The 24628-nt window shown below is 31.6% G+C and overlaps 1 protein-coding gene and 1 long non-coding RNA gene across 2 annotated transcripts; both read right to left on the bottom strand.

Moving 5' to 3' along the window:
• Positions 1-974: 974 nt before the first annotated feature.
• On the bottom strand, positions 975-5934 carry LOC136200496 (uncharacterized). The gene is made up of 7 exons (XM_065990870.1): positions 5890-5934; positions 5397-5445; positions 5234-5283; positions 5093-5142; positions 4822-4837; positions 4698-4749; positions 975-1239 (listed from the first exon to the last, which is right to left on the bottom strand). The coding sequence occupies exons 1-7, from the start codon at positions 5932-5934 to the stop codon at positions 1169-1171; spliced, it is 333 nt and encodes a 110-aa protein (XP_065846942.1). The 3' UTR covers positions 975-1168.
• A 535-nt stretch (positions 5935-6469) lies between these two features.
• On the bottom strand, positions 6470-13286 carry LOC136201376 (uncharacterized). Its single transcript, XR_010673807.1, has 8 exons — positions 12726-13286; positions 12535-12639; positions 11621-11720; positions 11371-11453; positions 9810-9960; positions 9558-9674; positions 8360-8446; positions 6470-6642 (listed from the first exon to the last, which is right to left on the bottom strand). It is a non-coding gene; the product is annotated as an uncharacterized lncRNA (long non-coding RNA).
• Positions 13287-24628: the final 11342 nt, after the last annotated feature.

The raw sequence follows: 24628 nt of genomic DNA, 5'->3' as shown, positions 1-24628 counted from the left end.
TTATATTTTATATTATTTTTAAAAATCAATATAAAAAAACTAGAAAAAATAACAATATGACTAATAATATCAGAGTTACAATGGGTGTTCAAAAACCGAACCGGACCGAAATAACCGACCGAACCGAAGCATTTCGGTTTTTTAGTTCGGCTTTTCGATCTATTAGGTTCGGTTTTGGTTTTATTTTTTATAACAATTCGGTAAATTCGGTCGGTTCGGTTTTTAAATCAAAATTATCAAATTGACCGAACCGATCGAACTAAGTTAAATTTAATTAGAAACTATATTTATTAATTATTAGTTAGTATAATTTAATTGTATCTGATTATAAGTTAGCTTTAGATTTAATATATAATAAATTAAATGGTTGAAATTATTATATAGTATAATATTCTGAACCCTGAGACTATACACATACAATAGTTTCCAGAATTCATTTAATTTAATATAAATTATAATTTATATTGTGGATTACTAAATCTAGCCACCATTTCCCACCCCTAGCCCCGTGAAAAGACGAAATTGCCCTTTCAACAAATTCACTCTTGTTCTCAAATTTTCAAATCCTCTCAAAAACACAAAAAACACAAAACTCTCCAAAATCTAATCCGGACTAATTTGGTAAAGAAAAAACATAGGAAATGACTAATGATACATAATTTTGTTCAAAAATATGTTTTATTTACGATTGTTATAAGTAAAATCGAATGATTTTTTAAAAATCAAATTTTCGATATCGGGGCATGTGAAGAATATGCCTCCACCACAGGTGGGGTGTATGAACATCACGCCCCACCATAGGTGGAGGCATATGAACAATCGTAAGCCTCTTCAAAAATAACTGCAGATATAAGCCGTATAACAAATTAAGAGAAGGAATCCATATATTAATGTCACTGCAAGACATTTGCTCCATCCTCTAGTTAGAAACCAGACGAAAGCAAAAAACAATAAGAAAATAGATATATGAGCAATTCCCACTGGATTTTATAGAAAACATAATCTATACGATAGTATAGCATCAACACATTCTGCGCATTTCATGTGTTATACATAATTTGGTTATAAAATTCAGAGTATATACATGGTCAACTAATGAAAGCAATAAATTTGAAGAATTTTAAATTAATATTTTCTTTTAACTCCTTGAAGTTGTTAACTCTGCTTATTAGCCCAGCCTTAGGGAGGAAAGCCTGCAATCCTTGCTAAATCCAACTCCCAAAATCTGCTTTTGACACTCTATGCAAAAACATGAACACAATCAAATCAATCACACAAACCTCAATCCTTGTAAGAAGTCTCCCAGTATTCCACTTTATACATAACACCATGTAAAAAGCCAAAAACAATTTCAGCACTCATTTTCAATTTTGAAAAACTAAGTCCAATCTGACTGCTGAAACCTAAAACACTATTCCACCTCTTCCATGTACTTACAAACTTAGGAAGAGAAAACAAGAAGAAAACCTTAAAATTAAAGCAGCTAAGACAAATAATGAGCATGAATTAAGAGGGGAAACCTCATTTTTCAACTAATAAACACCAAACAAAGATTAAATCGAATCTAATCAAAATAAAAGTTTAAATGTATGTAGAATCAATAAGCAAAATAGCTCAAGAATAAGAAAGAAAAAGAAGAGACGTTTAAAGTTTTTACAAATTGGATACTGTGATTAGGTTCTCGAGACTCCATGTGGATATGTTTTTGCTTGGACTTAACATTCTGTGACTTCCTTCTCTTAACCTGCAATCAATAGAACATATTCGCAGAAAACACAAACATACATGGAGAACGATTACAAAAATGGAAGAAAGAAAGAAACCTTAGCAGTGAGACCGAACTGAGGCAGGAGGTGAGCGGCCAAGAGAGGAGAATGACGTTCATAGAGAGCGGCCAAGAGAGGAAATTGACGTTCATGGAGAGTGGCGAAGAGAGGAGAAAACATCAGTCATTGTGTTTGACGGAAGAAGAACAGCAGCCATGGGGTTAGGGTAATGACCCTTAATTTGGAGGGAACAAAAAGAAAAGAGGGAGAGAACCAAAAGTTTGGGAGGGAAATGAAAATTCATGGGGGGAAAATTTAGGGCATTAAAAGCAAAAGAAATTAATAAGTGATTAACTTGTTATTACTATAATTAATAAGTATTTAATTTTTTTATTAGAATTTATAAGGGGTTTTAATTTAAATATTAAAATAGAAAATAAAGGGGTTTTACTTTAGAATGAATTAATAAGGGGTTTTTTTTGGTAAAAGTAAATCAAAAAAGGTTTTTGCTTATTATTAAATAATAATAGAATTTGTGCTTATTAAAAGTATTTTTTATAAGTGAATTTTAGACCCTTATTAAATTTTTCTTACTATTACTTCTTTTTCTTGTAGTGTGAGAATCCAAATAAATGACTATTTCTTAATTTTGTGTGGTTCAATATAAAATTAGAATGTTATTCCCTTTGAAGTGGTTTAGTTCTTTAATGATTGGAAGAGAATTAATATAATATTCATTCAAAATAATTTATCAAATAATAATAATAACTTCAATTAAAAATAATATCTTGGTTTTATTATGCATATCCAAATTCCAAAGCCTTTTGGAACATTTGCTGATATCACAGTAGTATTTTGCCGCATCTTTCAATGCATATTTGTATCCATAACTTGTACATTTCTGTCTCACATGCTAGCAAACCAATCAAAGCTTGTGGCACATACATTTTATTTTAGAAAAATATTGAGTTTGTGCATATTTGTATCCATAACTTGTACAGTTTATGCATGCTAAACCGAGTTTGAATTTCTGGCATAAATGAATTGTTACGGGAGGGCTTAATATATTGAAAAAAAATAATTAATCAAAGACTTAGTATATCCATTTAAAAAATAGAGACTTAATGTATTTAAAAATAATTAATCAACAGTTTAATTTATAATGACTTAATGAATAAAAAATAAATTGATCACGACTCAAACATGCAATTTAACCACAGAACTTCGCGGATAACTATAACATGACTTCATTTTACACATTATATAGATGTAAAAAAATAGTTCATAGATATGCATGCTTGTGAAATGATGGACTTCTTGAAGAGGATGTTTTAAAGAGCATATTTTAAAGAATTTTAATTCTTCAACTTTTTAGTTTTGATGTAATTTATGCATTGTCTGGTGATTAAAAGAAAGTTAATGTTTACACTTGAGAGAAAGCTAAAAAAATAAAAAATATTATTTCATAGTAAATGTGATACTAAAAAATTTTAATTCTTGAAAAAATTCATTTTGAGGTTGTTAATAAATTTTTTAAATCAACCCTTACACAATATAATGCAATAAAAGCTAATAATATTAATCAGAAAAATAAAATATGATTAACTATTAATAGGATTCACTCGCAAACACAAATTGAACATCTCATATTTTGACATGTCATTTTTATAGAGATAGTAAAATTACACGTGATTTACGAAAACATTACAAAAATCCAATATAATATTATTAATGGGTTAAAATTTGTTAAATAGATTTAGAATCAAATTTTTGGAAGATGGTGTTAATTTACTTCCTAATACAAAAATAACATTGAAATTTTAAAATTGTCCTTATATATTTTTAAATTTCTATCACTAAAAGAGTTTATACATGAAAGAAAACAAGACGCTAAATATAATTTCTATCACTAAAAGATTTTGAATTGGGTTAAGTGAATTTAATTTTTTTGCAACCAAAATGAAGCTACCCACTCAAGCTTATCTATGGGTATGATTGTTAGAAAACATGGAAGCCAAATCTAGTCCAAGTGAAAATATTGGTTATCTATGGGTTTAATTGTTAGAAAACATGAAAGCCAAATCCAGTCCAAGTGAAAATACACTACAAAAAAAACGATTATTGGGGACAATTAAAATTGTCCCCAAAAATAAGAAAAATTGTCCCCTTTGCTTTTGGAGACAATTTTAATTGTCCCTTGGTTTCGTCCCCTATGCGAGCGTACCCTATTCTATAGGAGACAAAAATATGATATCGTTCTCATTTTTTGGGACGATTGTCATCCCTAAGAATAAGGACAAATGTCGTCCTCATTTTGAGGGACGGTTATCGTCCCTCTTTCTAGGCACGATTATCGTCCCCATACAAAGGAGACAAATTTTGTCTCTATCTTTGGAGGACTATTTTTTGTCTTCAAAGAAATGGACAATTGTCGCCTCGATATAAACGAGACAACTTTTGTCCCTATTCTTACGGGATGATTTTTTGTCTACAAATTAAAGGACAATTGTCGTCCCCATGCAAAGGAGACAATATCGGTCCTTAAATATTCTGTCCAAAATTTTGTCAAACCATAAAATGAAATAAATATGCAATTTGGATTGAAGAGAGCTCCTATAAAATGTCGCAGAAACTTATGTTGAAATTATAGCATTCATCCTTAATTAGGAAATACAAATGTTTTTAGAAAGAGACGAAACTGTCTTAAAGTATCTACATCCTGAAATTCCATACTGCAGCGTTTAATTGCAACAGATTTGCTAATGCCTATAATGGTAGGATCAACACTCGCAGAGAAAGTTATGCATGACTAAAACAAGTGTTCTATTGAAAATAAAAGCAGAAACAAAACATAAAACTTAAAAGCATGAATATCAGGGATGCACAACAGAATAAACAAAAGAGAAACAAACAACACATGAGTTTACATACCTATGATTTTGAACGGCTGCTGCTGCAAAGAAGGAGCCAACTGCAAAACAACCTGCTACAACAACCTGGTTATCCAGAGCTGCATAGAGAAGAGCAAATTAACTGTTATGAAATGTATGTTTACCTTGGATTTCCAAAGCCTGCAATCAGCATACAACAATTAAACATCAAATTAACAAAGGAATCACAATTCCAATGTACGCATAATGTGTATATAAAATTGGAGGTTAAGGTCTGGTCAAACTATCAAGACAGATGACAAAATTGAAGTTTAAAACAAGCCCTGGCAATTGTAAGTTAAGGCAATATCAGGACACAAAATTGGAAGAGAAGATGAATGGCGTTTTAATTTCGATTCAAGCATATATTTCAGAATTATAGAAAAAATAACCAACCTTGAATCTTGTGAAAGTTTAGCTGGTAGATATAATTTACAACTCAAAACCTGCAATTGCACATTTCTATAAGCGTTTCTGTTATCAAATAGCCAAGTACTATATAATGCAATACAAGAGCATCATCGAAATCAAGTATACCTGACTCCAGCCACCAGGAGCTGCACATAAATCAACAACATGCTTTGCCACTGAAAATCAAGTCACGATCAAACAACAAAGGTGAAAAAAAGCACTATGTGAACATTTTCAATTCATCACCATGTTAGACAAAAATGAATTGAGTTTCAGACAGAGAATGCACCTTCAAATATGTTGAATTCTTCATGGATGAATCTAGAAAACCCCAAATGCTATTGCAACAACCAAAATCCCCAAGTTGTTGAGACCTACCCTAGTACCAGCAACTCAATCAAAATACAGACACAAACAAACACCACTAGAACAATCAAACAAAAAAATAATCAAATTCGAAAGATGAGAGCATCATCGACCATTGAAAAATCAGAAAAATTAGCCTATAGGTAATAACTATCCAAGTTGGCCTTATAAAAGGTTTGTAACATAAAGCATGATTTGGTTAGTTAAGTCTCAAATTGAGAGAAAGAAAAGAAAAACAATGAATAAGAGATTTGGAGCAGCCTACCGGGGATGGTGTTGTGTTGTTGTCATTCTCGCGGGTGCCTCCATTGTTCACAACCTTGTAATGAAATTCAGTTGTTATTTTCGTCTGTAGTTTCCATGCCTATGAAATGTTTGATAAATTGTATAAATGACATGAATTTTGGAGATGCTACCTCAAGAGAAGCAAACTGAATCTTCTCTGCAATCTCACAATTCATATTATTAATATAAGCAACATGCACAACGGATAAAATTGAGTGTCTTCATTCTAATACAAAATGTGAGATTGACCACGCGGATCTCCTCATGAGCATGGATGAGCAGAGATATGGTGCAGAACGTTCCTGAATAATAGTGAACGAGATCACAGGTAAGATGTTAATGGTCCATGTTAGAGAGATACTACTTGGCTTTGCAAATAACAAATGTGTACAGCCGTGGTTCTAGGACTGCAGTTAATGCAAAGAGAAACTATAAACATAAAAGCTTCTACTGAAGAATGTGATTTGAACATCATATTTCACGTGATTATATATTGAATAGGACCAAATCAATATTGCTGCTCTAGGATATTTAATAGGACCAAATCATTGACAAAACTTCAATTAGAGTGTGATAGACAGTAAAGAAACATCAGCATCCATAAATTTCTGCATTAGAGAAACAAGCATACCTTAATCGAGACTGATACGAAGTAGAAAGTAATGAAGCTAAGACATTTTCCGGAACATGAGTCATTACAAAGACCTGCACACATATAGCATGGAAATTGACAAACTTTAGAATAATTAACTTATGTAATTAAAAACCTGAAAAAATAAGAGGTGAGGCTGTTAATGTGGCCAATAAGTTGGTACAGATCTAGCTACTTACGGGTTTTAAGCATGACCAGAAGATCTCGAAGTAACATGTTTACAATAACATGTCTGAACCAAATATCAGGCAAGTCAACATAAACAACAATTGAGGGGAATTAAAATGACAGCAAAACAAGAACATTGGTTTACAAAATGGTAGATCAATGTATATTCTTCTCACCATTTTGTAACATCTCATCTATAGATTTCTGTAACATGAAGCAAATAATGACCAACAAGGAAGTGATCAACAGAAACCATGTTGCCTTTCTTCCCTTTCTTTACAAGAACACTTAATCTCTTCAATCGGGAGACCAAAACCTAAGGAAATAGAATAGTTGCATCTAATTTTTTTTATCCTTAATTCTCTCAAAACAAAACAATTAACCATTAGCTCTAGATTATTGCATTGAACAAGCAAATGCAAAAAAAATAGAGAAAGCAATTTACCTGCCCAAAACACTACATGAAATTTGATTTTTCGCAACGAAGCATGTTGTTGCGGATAATATTTTTAGCAACGAAATTGAATTTTTTGCAACAACATTTGCTTGTTATGATACATTCCGTTACTAAAGGTTTCCATAACGACTTTCCGATCGTTGCAAAAAATATATGTTTGGCAACAACACGCTTGTTGCAAAAAGTTAGTTGTTGCCAAATTTAGGCCGTATAGGGAAGAATGAAATTTGGCATTTGCAACAACAATGGCGTTACTATATATTGTAACCTTTCGCAACAAGTTTTAACGTTGCTATACATTTTGATTTTTCGCAACAATATCTGTAGTTGCTGTACATTTTGTCGTATAGCAACAACACATGTCATTGCTATAAATTTTTATGTTTTGCAACAACATTTGTCGTTGCTAAATTAATTTTTCGACCATAAATTTTAATTTTTTTTTATTTCCCAAAAAATTTAAAATTTGTGAGTTTTTGATTAATTTATTTGGATTGAAGGGAACTCTTATATAGGATAAGTACCAAAATATGTCTAAGGTTGTTGGGAAAGTATCAATTTAGGCTCCACGTACAAAATAGTACCAATATAAGATTAACGTTTAAAAAATGTACCAATTTAGCCATTGATAACGAAACGTGAGACATTATTCATATTACTCCATTAAGATATATCAATTGTACATGGAGTGAGAAACCGGAACTTAACGGATAAGTATGAATGTTTTGTCACATTTCGTTATCGAGCCTAAGTTGGTACTCTTTTTTAAACTTTAAGCATGCATTAGTGTTATTTTGTATGTGAAGCTTAAATTGATACTTACCCAAAAACGTTAGATCTATTTTGGTATATATATATATATATCAACAAATACAAATAATTCAAGAATATAATAAAGAATTGAAAATATCTTAGCAAAATCCACACAAGAATACCATTGAATAATTTGTACCATCAACTAACAAATATATAAATATGGTAATTGAGGGATAATTTCAAAAAATTCATGCATCTTAATTGAGAGATCAATCAATATATATTATCTTCATGAACCATGCAACTTATTAGGTCATTGATTTTACATTACTAATTGGTCCAATAGTGTTGAGACTTAGAATTTGTTCAACGAAATTCACAGATAATTATAGACATTCAAATTAACTTCAAAATTCAAGCTATTAGGTAACAAGATCTAAACATTACATTTTTTTTATTAGGTGTCAGCCTCTTTTCTTCCTGAAACAATTTGTATTATGAGGTTCGCCAACAACACTTGACAAGTTGCAAATAACAGTTGAATTAAAAAAAAAAAAATACAACTTACATGCACAAGCTGCAATTGCAAATGCCTCTACACTTGGGGCATTCCCAATCATCCAATAGTGTTACTTTCTCAATTTTCTCTCCATACCTAATAACATTATCAACCATTTTAATAAAAAAAGGAGCACAGAAATTCCATAGAAAACAGGAACAATTGAGCATTTTCATCAGCTATTCTCTAACCAGAATTAAGAATTGTAATCTGAGGAAATAGTTATTCACATATGAGCATTTGTTCTAAGTATCACAATTAATAGCAGTTAGTATCTAATATTCAATTTCAAAAAAAAAAAAAAAAAATATGCAAGCAAACACAGAATTCTTTTACAGATTGACAGACTAAAATCAGATAAGATGATTAAAGAAGAAAAAATAAAAAACACAAATATAGGAAACCATATATTATATTCCATTGATGGTACAAAAGAAAGAAGAAAGGTGGTTTGGTTTCCTTTTGACAGTGAAAACAACAACAGAGCCAAAAAATCTAACACTTAACCTTTGGGTTCTATCAGTTCTATCGATTTCTATTTTAAAAGTTATAACTCTTCCTATCTTCTTGTACTTTTTTCTGCATCAATATCAATTTGTATCACTAGACCTATTTGCTCTAAACATACAGAAAAACAAAATTTATTCATCAAAGGGAAGCCATTAATCACAGGTAAAATAGGAACTTCATAATATGTACTTCAACTCAAGATGTCAAGCTAGCATACTAATAGCAGTGTCGGAGGTCAAGGGTTGAGCATATCAAATTTTCAATAAGTACACATATCTTAAGATTCAAGAAGACCTTCATAATATGCTAAGTGAAGTCAATCTGCATCCATGACAAAAAAAAAAACACATAAGAAATTGTTGGTTCATCTAACATTAAACTAAATCATATAATCAAAACAATATGTTGTAATGGCAGATTAATTGTATAATTCATACGAAAGCAATGCAAAAGGTAGTTTTCTTATAAAAAATGAATTTCTCTGATTCTCTTTATGAATCAAACTTCTAACTTTTGGCAACTTATGGAATCTTAAGATGCAATGCCCTATGGTATTAAGCTTTAGAGTTGTTGAGTTATACTAAGAATATAATGAATCCCAAATCTAAGGAAATCAAATGTGCATATAATCAGATATCAGAAGACAGAACCAAATGTGAACTTTAATATCAAACAACATACTTTATCTTTAACTTACAATTCAGTAAATTCGGTGGTGAAATCAAAACCAGAGACGTCAAACCCAAACTGGTTTAAGCCCTAAATTGTACTTCTCATTTTCCCTCCTTCAAATTCGAGAATCAAAAGCTAAAACCTGTAAACACAGTACTGATGATAAAATATATAAAACAAATCATCGGACAAAAAATGGACTAACAATGTGACTCTTAAACATGGGAACTGAATGAGGCAACTGATTGCAGCGATTTAAATGATGTAGATAGCTCACTCTACGCTCAGGATTGAGGATCCAGATATGTTGAGAATATGATCTGGAAATAAGTGATAAAAATGCGAGCCGAAGAGAAACAGGGTCCGTCGAGGTCCAAATAGAACTGCCTTCTCTTGGTTCCCCGCTCTTGTGCAATGGCGGGAGAGATCTGAGAACGCATAAGGAGGCGAAAGAATCAGAGGCATGAGGGGGAAGAAGCAGCAGATGAATGAGGCAGAGGCGGTGAGAGTTGTTATTTTCATTCTTTTTACATTTTAGGGTTTTGATCAAAACCAAATCAACGGCTGGGATTCCACTTAAAACAGATTAAGAGCTGATATTAAGTCCCTTCAGCAAAGACAAATTTACCCTTTATATCTTTAATAATTCTGTACCTAATCATACTAATATGAATTGTTTTTTCATAAAAAAAAAAGTACAAATATTTTTTTTATATTTCCTTATATCAATTAATAAAATTTTAATATTTAGAATGATAAATTTATACTATAATTTATAACATATATATAAACTTTTAACTAAATAATAATAATCATCATTATTATTTGTAATTTATAATATATATATAATCAAAACCAAATAATAAAAATTGATAATTATATTTATTACTTACGCCTACTAAGCAATATCTATATATTAAGTAAAAGTTAGTCAAATAATTAATATATTTATATGATTAATATATATTAAATATATTTTATTTTTTAACTAGCCTAATAATTTTCTTTCACAACAAACTAGGTTGTAGCTAAAAAGAAAATTTTATACGCAACAATATCTAATTGTTGCTATAAATGATTTATTTTCAGCAACCAAATATTGTAACGAAAAATGATTATTTTATAATTTGCACCCAAAACATTTGTGGAAGAAAAATGAAAAGAAATTAATGGCAACAAAACTATTGTTTCGAAATATGATTTTTTCACAATAAAAAAATATAAGTATTAAAATATTATTTTAATACTTATACCATATTTTATATAAAGTAATATAAAATGTTATATATTTTAATTCAATTTAAATTATATAATTTTGAGAATATATTATATTATTTTGAAAATATTTCATTCATTTTATATTAAAAATTATGTATTTATTTTTTATTAGTTTAATAAAAACATTTTTGCAACCACCTTTTTGTTGCCAAAATATATTACTTTTACGCAACAACATTCTACTGTTGTTGTAAACGTTTGCTATAAATTCTTTCATTTATAGCAACGACATGTCGTCGTTGCTGTAAATACTTTCATTTACAGCAATGACACATAGTCATTACTGTAAATACATTAATTTACAGCAACAACATGCAGTTGTTGCTATAAAGGTTCTCATTTACAGCGACAAATGTATTGTTGCCAAAATTGTTACTTCTTTCTCTCGAATCATACCCGCCAATTTTTTTTGAAGAGTAAAGGTAAAAAAAAATTACACCAACAACCTTTGCCAACGACACAAAATTTATTGTTGCGAAAGTCCATTTTTGGCAACAACTTTTTCTGTTGTTGCCAAAACTTGTTGCCAAAAAGCAATTTTCTTGTAGTGAAAGAAAGACCTCATATGAATCAAAAGGCAAAACTTGTTCATAGTTGTTCGGTGGCAAGAAAGACCTATCACGTCCTGCATCATGAAAACCATCTGCAAGATAATAGAGGTGCTCAAGTGTAAATCCCTTAGAGTTGTTGATATGATCCAATAAAAGGAGTGTTTAAAAAGCATACCATCTAATGTTATGAAATTAGTCCAATTAAACTAAGAAAATAAAGTGAAATGGCTATGAAGTAAAAAGAAACTTTCAGACTAACCTATTTTCCAATTTAAACAACCTCCCAAGTTATACAGCTAATAAGCAGAAGAATCGAAAGAAGAAAAATAAGAATATTGCACCTCACGATCCTGATTTCCCTGCACATTTCAAACTTGGAGTTCACATAATATAATTAAATATATTCAAGGTCTAGTTTCTGCTAGCATAGATAAAAAGAAAATTCAAATATTGTTTTTTAACTTTTCCCTTTGGTATACTAAGTGCCAACCATAATACAAATCCACTAATGTAAGCACCTCCCTTAACAATATTCATATAGCTCCAAAAAGTAATCCTATTATAATTTAAAGGGATAAGGTACCAAAATAGGTCTATGATTTTTGAGGAAGTATCAATTTAGGCTTAAGGTATAAAATAGCACCAATATAGGCTTAACGTTTGAAAAAGGTACCCATTTAGGCCTCGATAACAGAGTAATATCAATGACGTGTCTCATTCCGTTATCAAGGCCTAAATTGGTACCTTTTTTAAAACGTTAAGTCTATATTGGTGCTATTTTGTACGTGGAGGCTAGATTGATACTTCCAAAAACCATAGGCCTATTTTGGTACCTTATCCCAAAATAAATTGATGCATTTCAATTGGTAAAGACATCATCAAATTGCATTTTGAATATTCCAACTGAAAAAAAACTATTATGATTCAGAACTCCTAAAGAGACAGCACATATGTTTATACTTATTGATATTATATTTTTCTAACTAAAATTGCAACATATGCCTGCATCAGAGATTATCTAATTCATTAGAACCAACTTAACTTAGAGTATATTAGAGACAACATTGTTCAAATTGACATTCCAAAATCCAAACCCTGCACTAGTATACAACTATAGGTCTATCTAACCACAGCGAAACCCAAGCTAACAAATGAGTCGCCTGATTCACTTACCTGGAACGAAATATGATTATCTTTCAGATTAATTTCACCTTTCTTTGGTAGGTTCTCTGGATCTTCGACTGCAACAAGTGTATTCCAATTCCATACCCAAACAACCTATACAACAAACCACGATCAAGATTTCTTTCCATTTTTATTTGAAAAAAACCAGATAGATATATAGAAAATTTTCTTGAAATTACCAAGCTCCATCGAAATCAAAAGATCCAGGCCTCCTTATCGGGGGGAAAATCCAAGAACATTCTGGTAAAAAATCAATGGATTCCTCAACCGATCTGCACACCAGAGATATATGGTTCAACGACTTCAGATGAAGGGGGTTTCCCATATTCTCCTTCATTCTCTTCTCCAAACACCGCCAATTATTAACAATCGCTCAGGATTTTGTTTCCGGGTTTATAGAAATCGACAACATAAATTTTGAGAAAATAATCGAGGAGGAACAGATGGGCAAAAAGAAATTAAACAACTCATATCATTGACGGCAAGGAAATTACGGAACTCAGTATGACCGACGTAACCTTGCTGTTGAACTTGTCGATTGCTTACCCTTGCCCTCGAACTTGTGGATTGCTTTAGGATTCATCGATCAGGCTTTAGGGAAATAAAAGGGAGAGAAGGCAATACAAATGTATAAAAGAGAAGAGCGAGAAAGGATAAGCGGTGGCGCTGGTTGTAGATGGAGACGTGTGAGTCGGCTGACAGGGAGGGAGGCTGAGGGGAGAAGATGGAGAACAAAATCAATCCGATTTTGTCCTTTTAATGTTAATAAATTTATATATATTAATTCTATTAATTAAACTTGTCCCCCATTTTAGATTAAAGAACCATATAAGACAATAAATATAATTGTCCTCTGTGTTAATTTCAAAACTAGAATTAAGGACTAAAAATACAATTTGTCTCAAATCATTTGTACCCAAAACTTATTATTTTTGTAGTGATATTGGTTTGGGTTCAAGGGATCAAATCTCCTCTGACCCAAGTTGCTAAATATAAAACTCAAATTCTGTATACTTGCAATTCATGGTTTTATATCAGATCCTCTAAGATTTTCCGTGTTTGTATATATATATCCCTCTAATTGGATATCTTAATGCAATACACTTATCCAGTATGATTTTATCAACAATAGGAGCTATGATGCTCATTCTTCTTCATGCTCTAACTGTGCAAGTTTCTAATGCAAATCCTTCTCTTCAATTGCCTCAAGTTTACCGTCATTCTTTCAATCAAGTTCCTGGCGGACCAGATCCAATTCATCACCGACCCCAACTCATTACAGCTGATCATCAACAGTCAACCCGAGTTTATGGTCATTCTTTTAGAGAAGTTCCTGGCGGACCAGACCCAATTCATCACCCAACCCAACTCATTACCGATGATCATCAACAGTCATCCCGAGTTTATGGTCATTCTTTTAGACTATCTCCTGGTGGACCAGACCCAATTCATCACCCATCCCAACTCATTACTGCTGATCATGAACAGTCAAGCCGAGTTTATGGTCATTCTTTTAGACTATCTCCTGGTGGACCTGACCCAATTCATCACAGCCGTCATTCTTTCAGAAGAACCCCTGGCAGACCAAACCCAATTCATAACCCCGGACGTGGAGAACCACCCCAGCTCCCGACAAACAGTCATTCTTTGAGAGAAACTCATGGAGGACAAAACCCAATTCATAACCCTGGACCTGGATCACCACCTGAACATATCTCGACTGAACATCAATATTAATAAGATGTTATCTTGTTTAATTATGGGAAGTTCTATAATGAAAATTATCAATATAGATCCAATAATAGTTTTAGTAAAATATATATGACTCTTCATGTTATGATCCATTTTCTTTATTATGATTAATATTATGTGTCACGTTAGTACAATGTTTAAGCCTTCATCCCTATGACATAGACAAAGAAGAAAGTGTGTTAATTGAGATGAATATATATTGCATAATGAAAAATTCCATGAGCTCAGTGTGAACCTGTCCTTTTATAAAATCCTTACAAAGTTACTATTATTTAATTGTCTAATGAAGAATATGTACTAGCTCTAGAACAGGTTTCATAAATGTTTTTTTTATTACAACTTTTTCTTATATTAAAATGGATTTATAGTGAAAATAAAAATGAAGTCAAAATTGTCCAAAACCTTTCATTTCAGTTTTTTGTTTACAATAGGTTTGGCTTAAGAATGGCAATTCACAAGATGTGGTGAGACAATCTATGCTAATTAGTAATTTGCTAAGATGAAACACCTTCTTATATGGAACTTAAACTTTACTTTTCGTTTGTATAAATTGAACATTCCATAGGTGATGATGCTAGCCTACACGGGATTGTTTCTGAGTTTATACAAAATAATAGTAGAGCAAGTGGAAGTAGAGATTTCATCTGCTGCGGCAAGAATTCTCTACGGATGTAAACCGGATGGGGCGGGGAATGCATTTCCCATCCCCTGATCTCCATCCCCGTCCCCACAGGGACCCCATATCCAGTTTAGAGATGTTCCAAAAAAGTTATTCACATTTCTCATTCCCTATTCACCGTGGGGAATCACCGTTTTAAAAAATCAGTAAAAGCAAAACGTTTAAAAAACAGTAGCTAATAATACCAAATATTAGCAACCATTCTCAAAATTTTAAAATAAAAATAAAACTAAAAATTGAAAACAATCAATCACCTAATTAAAATGTACTTAAAATCATCCAAAAAATCAATTATCACGTGGAATAATGGGGATCCCCATTGGGGATTAACGGGACGGGAACGGAGATACCTTTCTTTCATTTTGGAGTTCTTTCATTTATGGTGATTATAGTTCGATTGAACAATCTAGAATTTAGTTTTGCTCTGTTCTCCTCTTTTTGTTTCTTTATTCCTTTGTATACTATTCCTTTGCTTTAAACCATCACCCCATTTTTACTGAAACAAAATTGTAAATAAACAAATCTATAATATTTCATTTTTGATGTTACTTACTGAATTTATTTAAGAAGTTACATATACGAACAAAAATAATCATATTAATTTTATGTATTTTAAATAATGGTGTAGATTCCATATATACATTGGGGGTAGGTGAAGATTACTAGATCTGAGGTTCTTTGAACAAGCGTCTCTTGAAATTACTCCTCCCTCGAAGATGACAAATTTGAACGGTTAGAAAACACAGATCGACAACAAATGCAATCAAAATTCGAGAAGAAGTAAGACATAAAATGAAGAAAACAAAGTGCAAATGAAGAAGAAGAAAAGCAGTTACCAATAAAACGTGTATTCTGAATAGATAAAGAATGGGTAGATTGAGAACGTGGGTAATTATTTGGGAACGGTTTATCACCATGGTCATGCAAAGCTAAGGAGAAAAGTTGTGAAGAAGAAGAGTTACAATATTTTAAGAAAATGGCACATCGGGCCATAGATATCTTCAAGAGATGATACATCAGTACTATTAACTACAAATTTAGTATATAGTATAGATTGCTGTTATATTTAAGCAAATGATAAGTGGCAAGTCTGACTAGTCTTTTCACTTTTTTTGAGCTTATATTGTGAATTGGTTACTAAGCTTTGAAATAGGTCAATAAAATTAGGCCTAATACATCACCAGCTCTATGAACTTATCCATAATAGTAGATTGACTCTCTGAACTTGTAAGTGTCTCACCAGTTCCCTAAACTTGCTTATTTCGTATCACCAGCTCCTTAAACTTGTCCATAAAAATTTATTAGCTCCCTGAACTTTGCAAATGTCTCACCAGCTCCCTAAACTTGCTTATTCTGTACCAAATAAATACCAAAACTTATTAAACCTAAATTCTAAAAATACATCTATTTGTGAGGTAATTTTTTTCTTCCCCTACCTTTCAAAATATTGAGGAACCAGAGTTAGTAGGGTTAAGGAGCAAAAATACCCTTAATATTTTAGGTCAGGAGTAACTTTACCCACAACGTGTAAAATGGTGCAATTTTACCCCTAACGTTAGTAGCCAAGATCAAATTTATAAATTGGTGAAATTTTTGAATTGTTTTGTCCAATTTATACAAAAGATAGTATATTTTTTTTTCACATCCCAACATATGTTTGTGATTTGTTACCGATAAAATGATGCACGTATGAAGTGTAGATGACAAGATTCATGACCGAGAAAACAATTTGATGAATTATTTCTCAAATTAACCCAATTTATCAATGTTAAATGTAAAATTGCTCTTGGTTTCCAATGTTAGGGGTAAAATTGCACCATTTTAGACGTTAGGGGTAAAATTACTCATGTTCCAAAACATTATGAGTATTTTTGCTCTTTAACACGAGTTAGTATTATGGTTTTTGTATTCAGTTGTTACGGAATAAGCAAGTTTAGAGAGCTGGTAAGACATTTGCAAAGTTCAGGGAGCTAAAAAACAATTATGGACAAGTTCAGAGAGCCAATCTACTATTATTAGTCTCACATGAAAAAAAATTATGTGGAAGATACATTGATTATGATTATAAATTAAAAAAAAATAAAATTAATTGGAGTTCGACCCATCTATCCTTCCTTGTACACCCCCTCTAACAAACAACGTATATAAAGAGCCACTTTTTATCCTTATATCACCTCGTATATCGCCTCTGTTAAACATAGTGGTAGTTATTTAGGAAACCACAATTACCTAATAGTATAATACAATGACAAAACTCGATAACTATTTAAATTATTATCTTATTCTTTGCCCATCCTAGGTCTTTAATGCTCAGGAATTCTATAGTTATATTTCCGGGTAAGCTCATTGTTGGATCGACCAAATTAGGGTCCATAATTTTCCAGTTGTGCATTTTGTAATTTAAGATGGAATTCGTCCTTTTTAATTGCTTAATTTTCTTTGATCATTGGGATAATTCAAATTTTCTAATGTAAATTGGACTTAATTCCTCTCTTTCTAAGAAAAATTATTTTGCATGGATGTTTATAAATCCATAATCAGATAATTTCAAGTGAATTTTGTTTTACTTGGTATATAAGTGAGTCACACAAATTAGTTTTGACAAGTTAAATTTGTTGTTGTCAAAACCTAACCGCCTTGATCTGAACCACTTATGGATGGTAATATTGCGTTTTGGGTTTAATGAACAGTTCTTTTCAGTTTGCAACTAACCGGAGCTTAGACCATCTCTAACACATTTCATCAAATTTACTGCATCAAACCATGTTTTCATCACATTCTCTATCTGTTTTGATGTTGATACAATGTTTTTACTCCAACCCATTTCATCATTAGTAGAGTTAAATGATTTTGTATGGATTGATTATTAGTGTTAAATGATTCTTGATTTCTGGATTTTTCTTGATTTCTGGTTTTTATGTATATAAAATAAATGAAAAAGAAAATAAATAATATTATTTTATTAAATGATGCCCCATCAAAAAATGATGCTACAATGTTTTTTTTTAAATGATGGGATAGGCGGGGGACACTTCGGGGACACTTCGGGGATACTTTAGGGGTTTTTTTAAAAAAAACTATGAAAGTATAAGGGTTTTTTTAAAACTCAGAAAATATAAGGATTAAAATGAAATAATCCCAGGATTACTAGTATATACCGACACGAAATCGATTGAACCCTAAACTAAAATTGAAAATCTCTCTTGTGCGATGCATTGAACCCTAACAAAATTGAAATTCCTAAATCTTTTCTCTCATCTGATCGAGTTCTTCTGTTCAGTGGTTCTGTGCAATCAGTTGTCTTCCTGGATTGCTTTGCTGAAGTCGATCCCTCTCATCTGGTCAATCTATTTTGATCGAGTTTTTCCTCTCATCTGGTCGATCTTCTATGAATTAATTACTTATTAGTTAATATTATAGATGTTATTTGTGGTTTTATAATGACTTGAGAGTATTATTTGTGTTTTTATAATCACTTTATGAATATGATTTGTGATTTATATATTTATTTATCTTTTGAATTTTCATTATAAATGATATATATATTATTAATTATATATAAAATTTGATGTATCCCCGTCATACCGTATCTCATATTAATCACTGGAATACTCGCATATGATAAATTTCGAGACCCTAAGAAGGATGGTGATTAGTGTGGCTAGATTCATTTTGCTTCACTCAGTGAACTATATTTTGAAAATTTTGACATGTAGAAGAGTAGACGCCATGTATATGCTCGCATGGTTGTTATCAAAGAAATTATATTGCCAGCCCTTGTTTTTGAATGGCAGAGAACTTTTAAACTTTGCAGCTAATTTTGATGACTTTATCTTCCAATAATTAGGATATTATTTGGGAGCATAAGCTTTGAAGGCTTTTAATTTGTTCACTATATGCAGTGAGACCATAAAGAAATTATATCTGAGGCTTCATATGTTTTAGACTTTTATCATCTTTAGATTTCAGAAGATTACTATGACTATTTCCATTATTAGTAAATATGGTTTTTGTTTGTCGGCTTTTTATTGTTTCTTGAGGTGCACTGTGATGCATACAAATGTGCCTTGCTTTACCTATTTGTATAAGGAACATAGTGTCATGTTGCTCTTTGAGATGATATGTTCATAGTTGCAAATGTTAAGTCGATCCTTTTGTTTTAGCTGTAATTCTTACATAGAGTGTTTCCGCAGGATTTGTCAGCTGTGATGGAAGAAGAAGCTACTATTATCCCAAGTAATGAAATGCAAAATGGTTGTTCTATGCAAGCCCAATCCGTCATATACAATTCTATGGTTTTCAGTTTGCATAAGATCTTTACATTTTGTTGTGATGTGGGTGTAAATCAAAAGCAATTCTTCTGTTATTTATATTTTATTTTTATGGAGTTGACATTTGTAAAAAAAAAAGCCGAAATTTCACATTGCAATTTGTATTTTTTTAGACATACTTTAAGTTACTATAGCTTATTTACAATGTAAAGTAGGTCAAAGAACTAATTGTTAAATTGTAACCTTTGCAGAAATTTCAAGATGATCTACACACAGCAGGAATCCAAATCAAGCAGCATGAGGATAACTTGAAAATTTTGAAAAGTCAACGAAACAAATTAGAAGACTCAATACTTGATCTGCAAGGTATGCTAAATTTTATTTTTTGTGTCTCTTCTAGAGGATTAGTTCTTCTTGAAGATTACTCAGCTAAGAAGTATTTGCATGTGATGTTCACTTGGATACAAGCACATCTATGAACAAATTTATGTTGTCTAGTGTAATTGTTTTTAATTTAAGCATGGTAGCTACCTAACAAATTCAACTGAGTCACCTATTTTTAATTGTTGGCCATTAATTCTTGGTTCTCCAGGTGCTTTAAGTACTGTGGTAGCAATGTTTAGATCTGTCATTCATATACACTGTTTCCTTCAATGTTTTAGTCAATTTAATTACACGAGATATTTCAGTAAAGTTTTTGCTGATATAAACAGAAAATGATGTTGTTAGGAAACTGTTGTGGCTAGTCCAAATCAGAGTAAATTTATTTAGAAATTGTTATTTTCGGAATTATCATTTATTTAGGAAGTCTTAGTATTAGTAGAAATATGAGTTTATTTTCAGAACTATTATTTAGGAAGTTCTAATTCTAATAGGATAGTAGTTTATTTTTAGAATTTTTATTTAGGAAGTGTTAAATCTAATAGAATAGGAATACTAGTTTAAGTCTGCCTTTTGTACTATTATAGAAAGGAACCATTTTATCATTCGTAAAGTACTATTTGAAAAACAAATTCAGAGGTCAGGAGTTCTCATCATAGAGATCCAGGTTTCTCTCTAACGAGCTGCATTAATTAATTCTCATCATACTATCTCGAAAGAAAAAGAAGTAAGATTCACTTCCTGATTTCAAGGTTCAAGGACCCGTAATTTGATCCAAAACTCAGGAGCTTAACAAAGTGGTATTAGAGCAAGTTATGGGTGAATCAAGTAATCTGGAAAAACAGTTTGAAGCCTTTTTGAGCTTCATACTGCAAAGACAGGCCAAAGGTGGAGGCCATGGTACTCCAACTAGAAACCATTGAGGAGAGTGGCAATCTAGCACAACAAGGAAGGAGATGGGGGGTGGACAGTAGAATTGCCCATCAATATGTCTTCTGGATGAAGAATACCGGATGCAATTGTTGTTAACAAAACAATGTTTATATTAGGTTTTCATTTCTTTTATTCTAATTTCTGATTAGTTAATTTTTATATTTTATATTATTTTTAAAAATCAATATAAAAAAACTAGAAAAAATAACAATATGACTAATAATATCAGAGTTACAATGGGTGTTCAAAAACCGAACCGGACCGAAATAACCGACCGAACCGAAGCATTTCGGTTTTTCGGTTCGGCTTTTCGATCTATTAGGTTCGGTTTTGGTTTTATTTTTTATAACAATTCGGTCGGTTCGGTTTTTAAATCAAAATTATCGAATTGACCGAACCGATCGAACTAAGTTAAATTTAATTAGAAACTATATTTATTAATTATTAGTTAGTATAATTTAATTGTATCTGATTATAAGTTAGCTTTAGATTTATTATATAATAAATTAAATGGTTGAAATTATTATATAGTATAATATTCTGAACCCTGAGACTATACACATACAATAGTTTCCAGAATTCATTTAATTTAATATAAATTATAATTTATATTGTGGATTACTAAACCTAGCCACCATTTTCCACCCCTAGCCCCGTGAAAAGACGAAATTGCCCTTTCAACAAATTCACTCATCTTCTCAAATTTTCAAATCCTCTCAAAAACACAAAACTCTCCAAAATCTAATCCGGATAATTTGGTAAAGAAAAAACATGGGAAATGACTAATGATACATAATTTTGTTCAAAAATATGTTTTATTTACGATTGTTATAAGTAAAATCGAATGATTTTTTAAAAATCAAATTTTCGGTATCGAGGCATGTGAAGAATATGCCTCCACCACAGGTGGGGTGTATTAACATCACGCCCCACCATAGGTGGAGGCATATGAACAATATGCCTCCACCACAGGTGGGCGTTACGCCCCACCATAGGTGGAGGCATATTGTTCATATGCCTCCACCTATGGTGGGGCGTGATATCGCCCCACCATAGGTGGAGGCATATGAACAATATGCCTCCACCTATGGTGGGGCGTAACGCCCCACCTGTGGTGGAGGTATATTCTTCACATGCCTACGTGAGAATTTTTTTTTTCTAATTTTACATTTTAATTATTATTATTATTCTAAACAATTATAAATAATATAATTATTCTAACAAATTGTAAATATTATTTTGAGATTAATATTTATAAATTCGGTGAATTTTTTAAATTTTTTACTCTAATTCGTACAAAAGACAGTATATTTTTAATATTTTTTTCTTATTTCTTTCACATCCCAACATATGTTTGAGATTTGTTACTGATAAAATAACGCATGTGTGAAGTGTAGATGACAAGATTCATGACCGAGAAAATAGTTTGATGAATTATTTCTCAAATTGACCCAATTTATCAACGTTAGGGGTAAAATTGCTCTTGGCTTCCAACATTAGGGATACTTTTTTTTCTAATTTTACATTTTAATTATTATTATTTTAAACAATTATAAATACTATAATTATTCTAACAAATTGTAAATATTATTTGGAGATTTATATTTATAGATTCGGTGAATTTTTTAAATTTTTTACTTTAATTCGTACAAAAGACAGTATATTTTTAATATTTTTTTCTTTTATTTTTTCACATCCCAACATATGTTTGTGATTTGTTACTGATAAAATAACGCATGTGTGAAGTGTAGATGACACGATTCATGACCGAGAAAATAGTTTGATGAATTATTTCTCAAATTGACCCAATTTATCAATATTAGGGGTAAAATTGCTCTTGGCTTCCAACATTAGGGATAAAATTGTACCATTTTAGACGTTAGGGGTGTTAAGCCCAAAATATACCTAAAATATCATCGTTAATTACATCAATATTGCTACAAATTTATGCTATTTATAACTGTTAGGAAGCTTTTACTCTCGAATATGTTTCTTTCTTGTAAGGTACATAAATATTTGGTAAAATCCAAATAGGAACGAAAAGAGCTCAAAAATAGAAGCAAAACCCTACAAAAGGAGTCGAAGACGACAGAAATTTATAACGCCAAATCGAGGACGCGAACGAAAGCTGAAAAACCAAAAAACGTTCCGTGCCGCGACCGCGGCCCCCAAATTCACGGTCGCGACACGCGTTCCCCAGCTTCTCCTTCCTTCGTTTGAAGACCAATTGATGCTCCCCCATTCTCGGTAGAGAATTTAAGATTCTCGGTACGAGCAGGAGATTTTAGAAGCCTAGTTACACACTTTCGTTTTCGACGAAACGCGATCGTTCGGGTGGATAAAGACGTCCTTTCGCAACGGACACGATCCTTCACAACGGACACGACACTTCAATCAAGACTCTTCAACATCTATAAATAAAGAGTTGATGGAGAGTTGAAGATATGTAGAAAAAAGAGATTAGTATAGAATTTATGCAGAAATTCCGAATCAAGTAGTTCAGAAGTTAGATTTCGATTCTGTAAAAAGCAATATGTTGTACACACATTGTTTATTCAATAATAACAAGTTTAGTAACGTTTAGTCATTGTTCCAGTTTAGTTTTCATTTTGGTAGTAGACCGACCCAGTCTCTATTACGAAGATTCAACGAGAAGATTGAGTAGAGGATCCGCCCCTGAGCCTGACAAACTCTAACGAAACCCAAGGAAAGGATTGATCAACCCGTTCACTTGCAAGCCGTCGAATGTTTCCATGCTCCATGTTCTCTGTAAACTTGTATCAATTTATATTTCATCTAATAAAGTCCGTTATATTCGATAGATTTTTATGCAGCACTTATGGTAACCAATCCACTAAAGTGACTGCTGGTGTTTTCATTAAAACATATTTAATCCAAAATCTTTATAAGGAAACTTTGTTGAACACTTAGGCAAATTATTATCTCGAAAGAGTTTTAATTTGATTAAGGGCAACTATCCCGAAAGGGTTTTGTCATGTGCAAAGCCAATTAATTAGAGGTTCCGTCATTTATTTCATCTTTATAATTCATACAAAGTTTAAAGTTGTTTTCTTTGCTTAATGCAAACGAATATATTCGTTTACTTTTCTAAAAAGTACTAAAAGTTCCTATCTTGCAAATTCATTCTTAAATCAGAATATTTTCTAACATTTTCATACTCTAATCTAATTCTCATTCTAGCAATTTCAAAACCAAAACCGATTAAACGATTTTCCATATTATAAACCTTAAAGTAAATTTAACCGATTGTAAATAAGTTTTGTTAAAAAAAAAAACGTTCCCTGTGGGATCGATATCTTTTATTACTACAAGCGTATACCATGCACTTGCGGAAATCGCTCAACAAGTTTTTGGCGCCGTTGCCGGGGAACGCCAAATTTTTTGACAAAATTTTAAATTTTTCGTGTTTTATTACGAATCTAGGTTTATTCATACTTATTCAAACTTTTATATTTTTAATTATTTTCAATTACTAACATATTTATTTTTCAAATTCTGTTTTGTAGGTAGTTTCGGTTCGTGCGAAATTTCAAGTTCATGCGCAGTTCTCGAAGTTCGGATACGTCACCAGATCCTATTGACCCAGAAATTGAAAGGACTCTTAAAAAGAACAAGAAAGAAAAGAAAAAGAAAAACAAAACCCCAATAAAAACTAAAATTACCGAGCCAGAAGTTATGGCCACACTTATGGATTACGCTAGGCCAAGAGTGGCTGGTGTAACAAACAGTATAGTTAGACCCCAAATTAATGCACATCATTTTGAAATTAAGCCTGCGTTTCTTAATATGTTTGCAAAATAATGTAACGTTTTACGGGTTACCTAACGAAAATCCTAATACCCATTTGACAAATTTCTTAGAAATTTGTGACACTTTTAAAATTACTGATGTAACTGCAGAAGCAATCAAACTTCGCCTTTTTCCTTTTACTTTGAAGGATCGAGCCAAAGAATGGTTAACTTCTATGCCAACCGCATCAATTGAGACTTGGGAGCAATTAGCCCAAGCATTTTTATCAAAAAAATTTCATTTAGCAAAAACCGCA

The sequence above is a fragment of the Euphorbia lathyris genome, chromosome 7 (genome assembly GCF_963576675.1).
Source record: "Euphorbia lathyris chromosome 7, ddEupLath1.1, whole genome shotgun sequence".
NCBI classification, from domain to species: domain Eukaryota; kingdom Viridiplantae; phylum Streptophyta; class Magnoliopsida; order Malpighiales; family Euphorbiaceae; genus Euphorbia; species Euphorbia lathyris.
This window is presented reverse-complemented; position numbering and strand designations above follow the sequence as displayed.

Coding starts and splice junctions, on each gene's coding strand:
- LOC136200496 (XM_065990870.1), bottom strand. CDS start 5,934: ATGAATTGTGAGATTGCAGAGAAGATTCAGTTTGCTTCTCTTGAG. Junction 5,284..5,396: donor AGAATTCAACATATTTGAAG/GTGCATTCTCTG, acceptor CTTGATTTTCAG/TGGCAAAGCATGTTGTTGAT. Junction 5,143..5,233: donor CTCCTGGTGGCTGGAGTCAG/GTATACTTGATT, acceptor GTGCAATTGCAG/GTTTTGAGTTGTAAATTATA.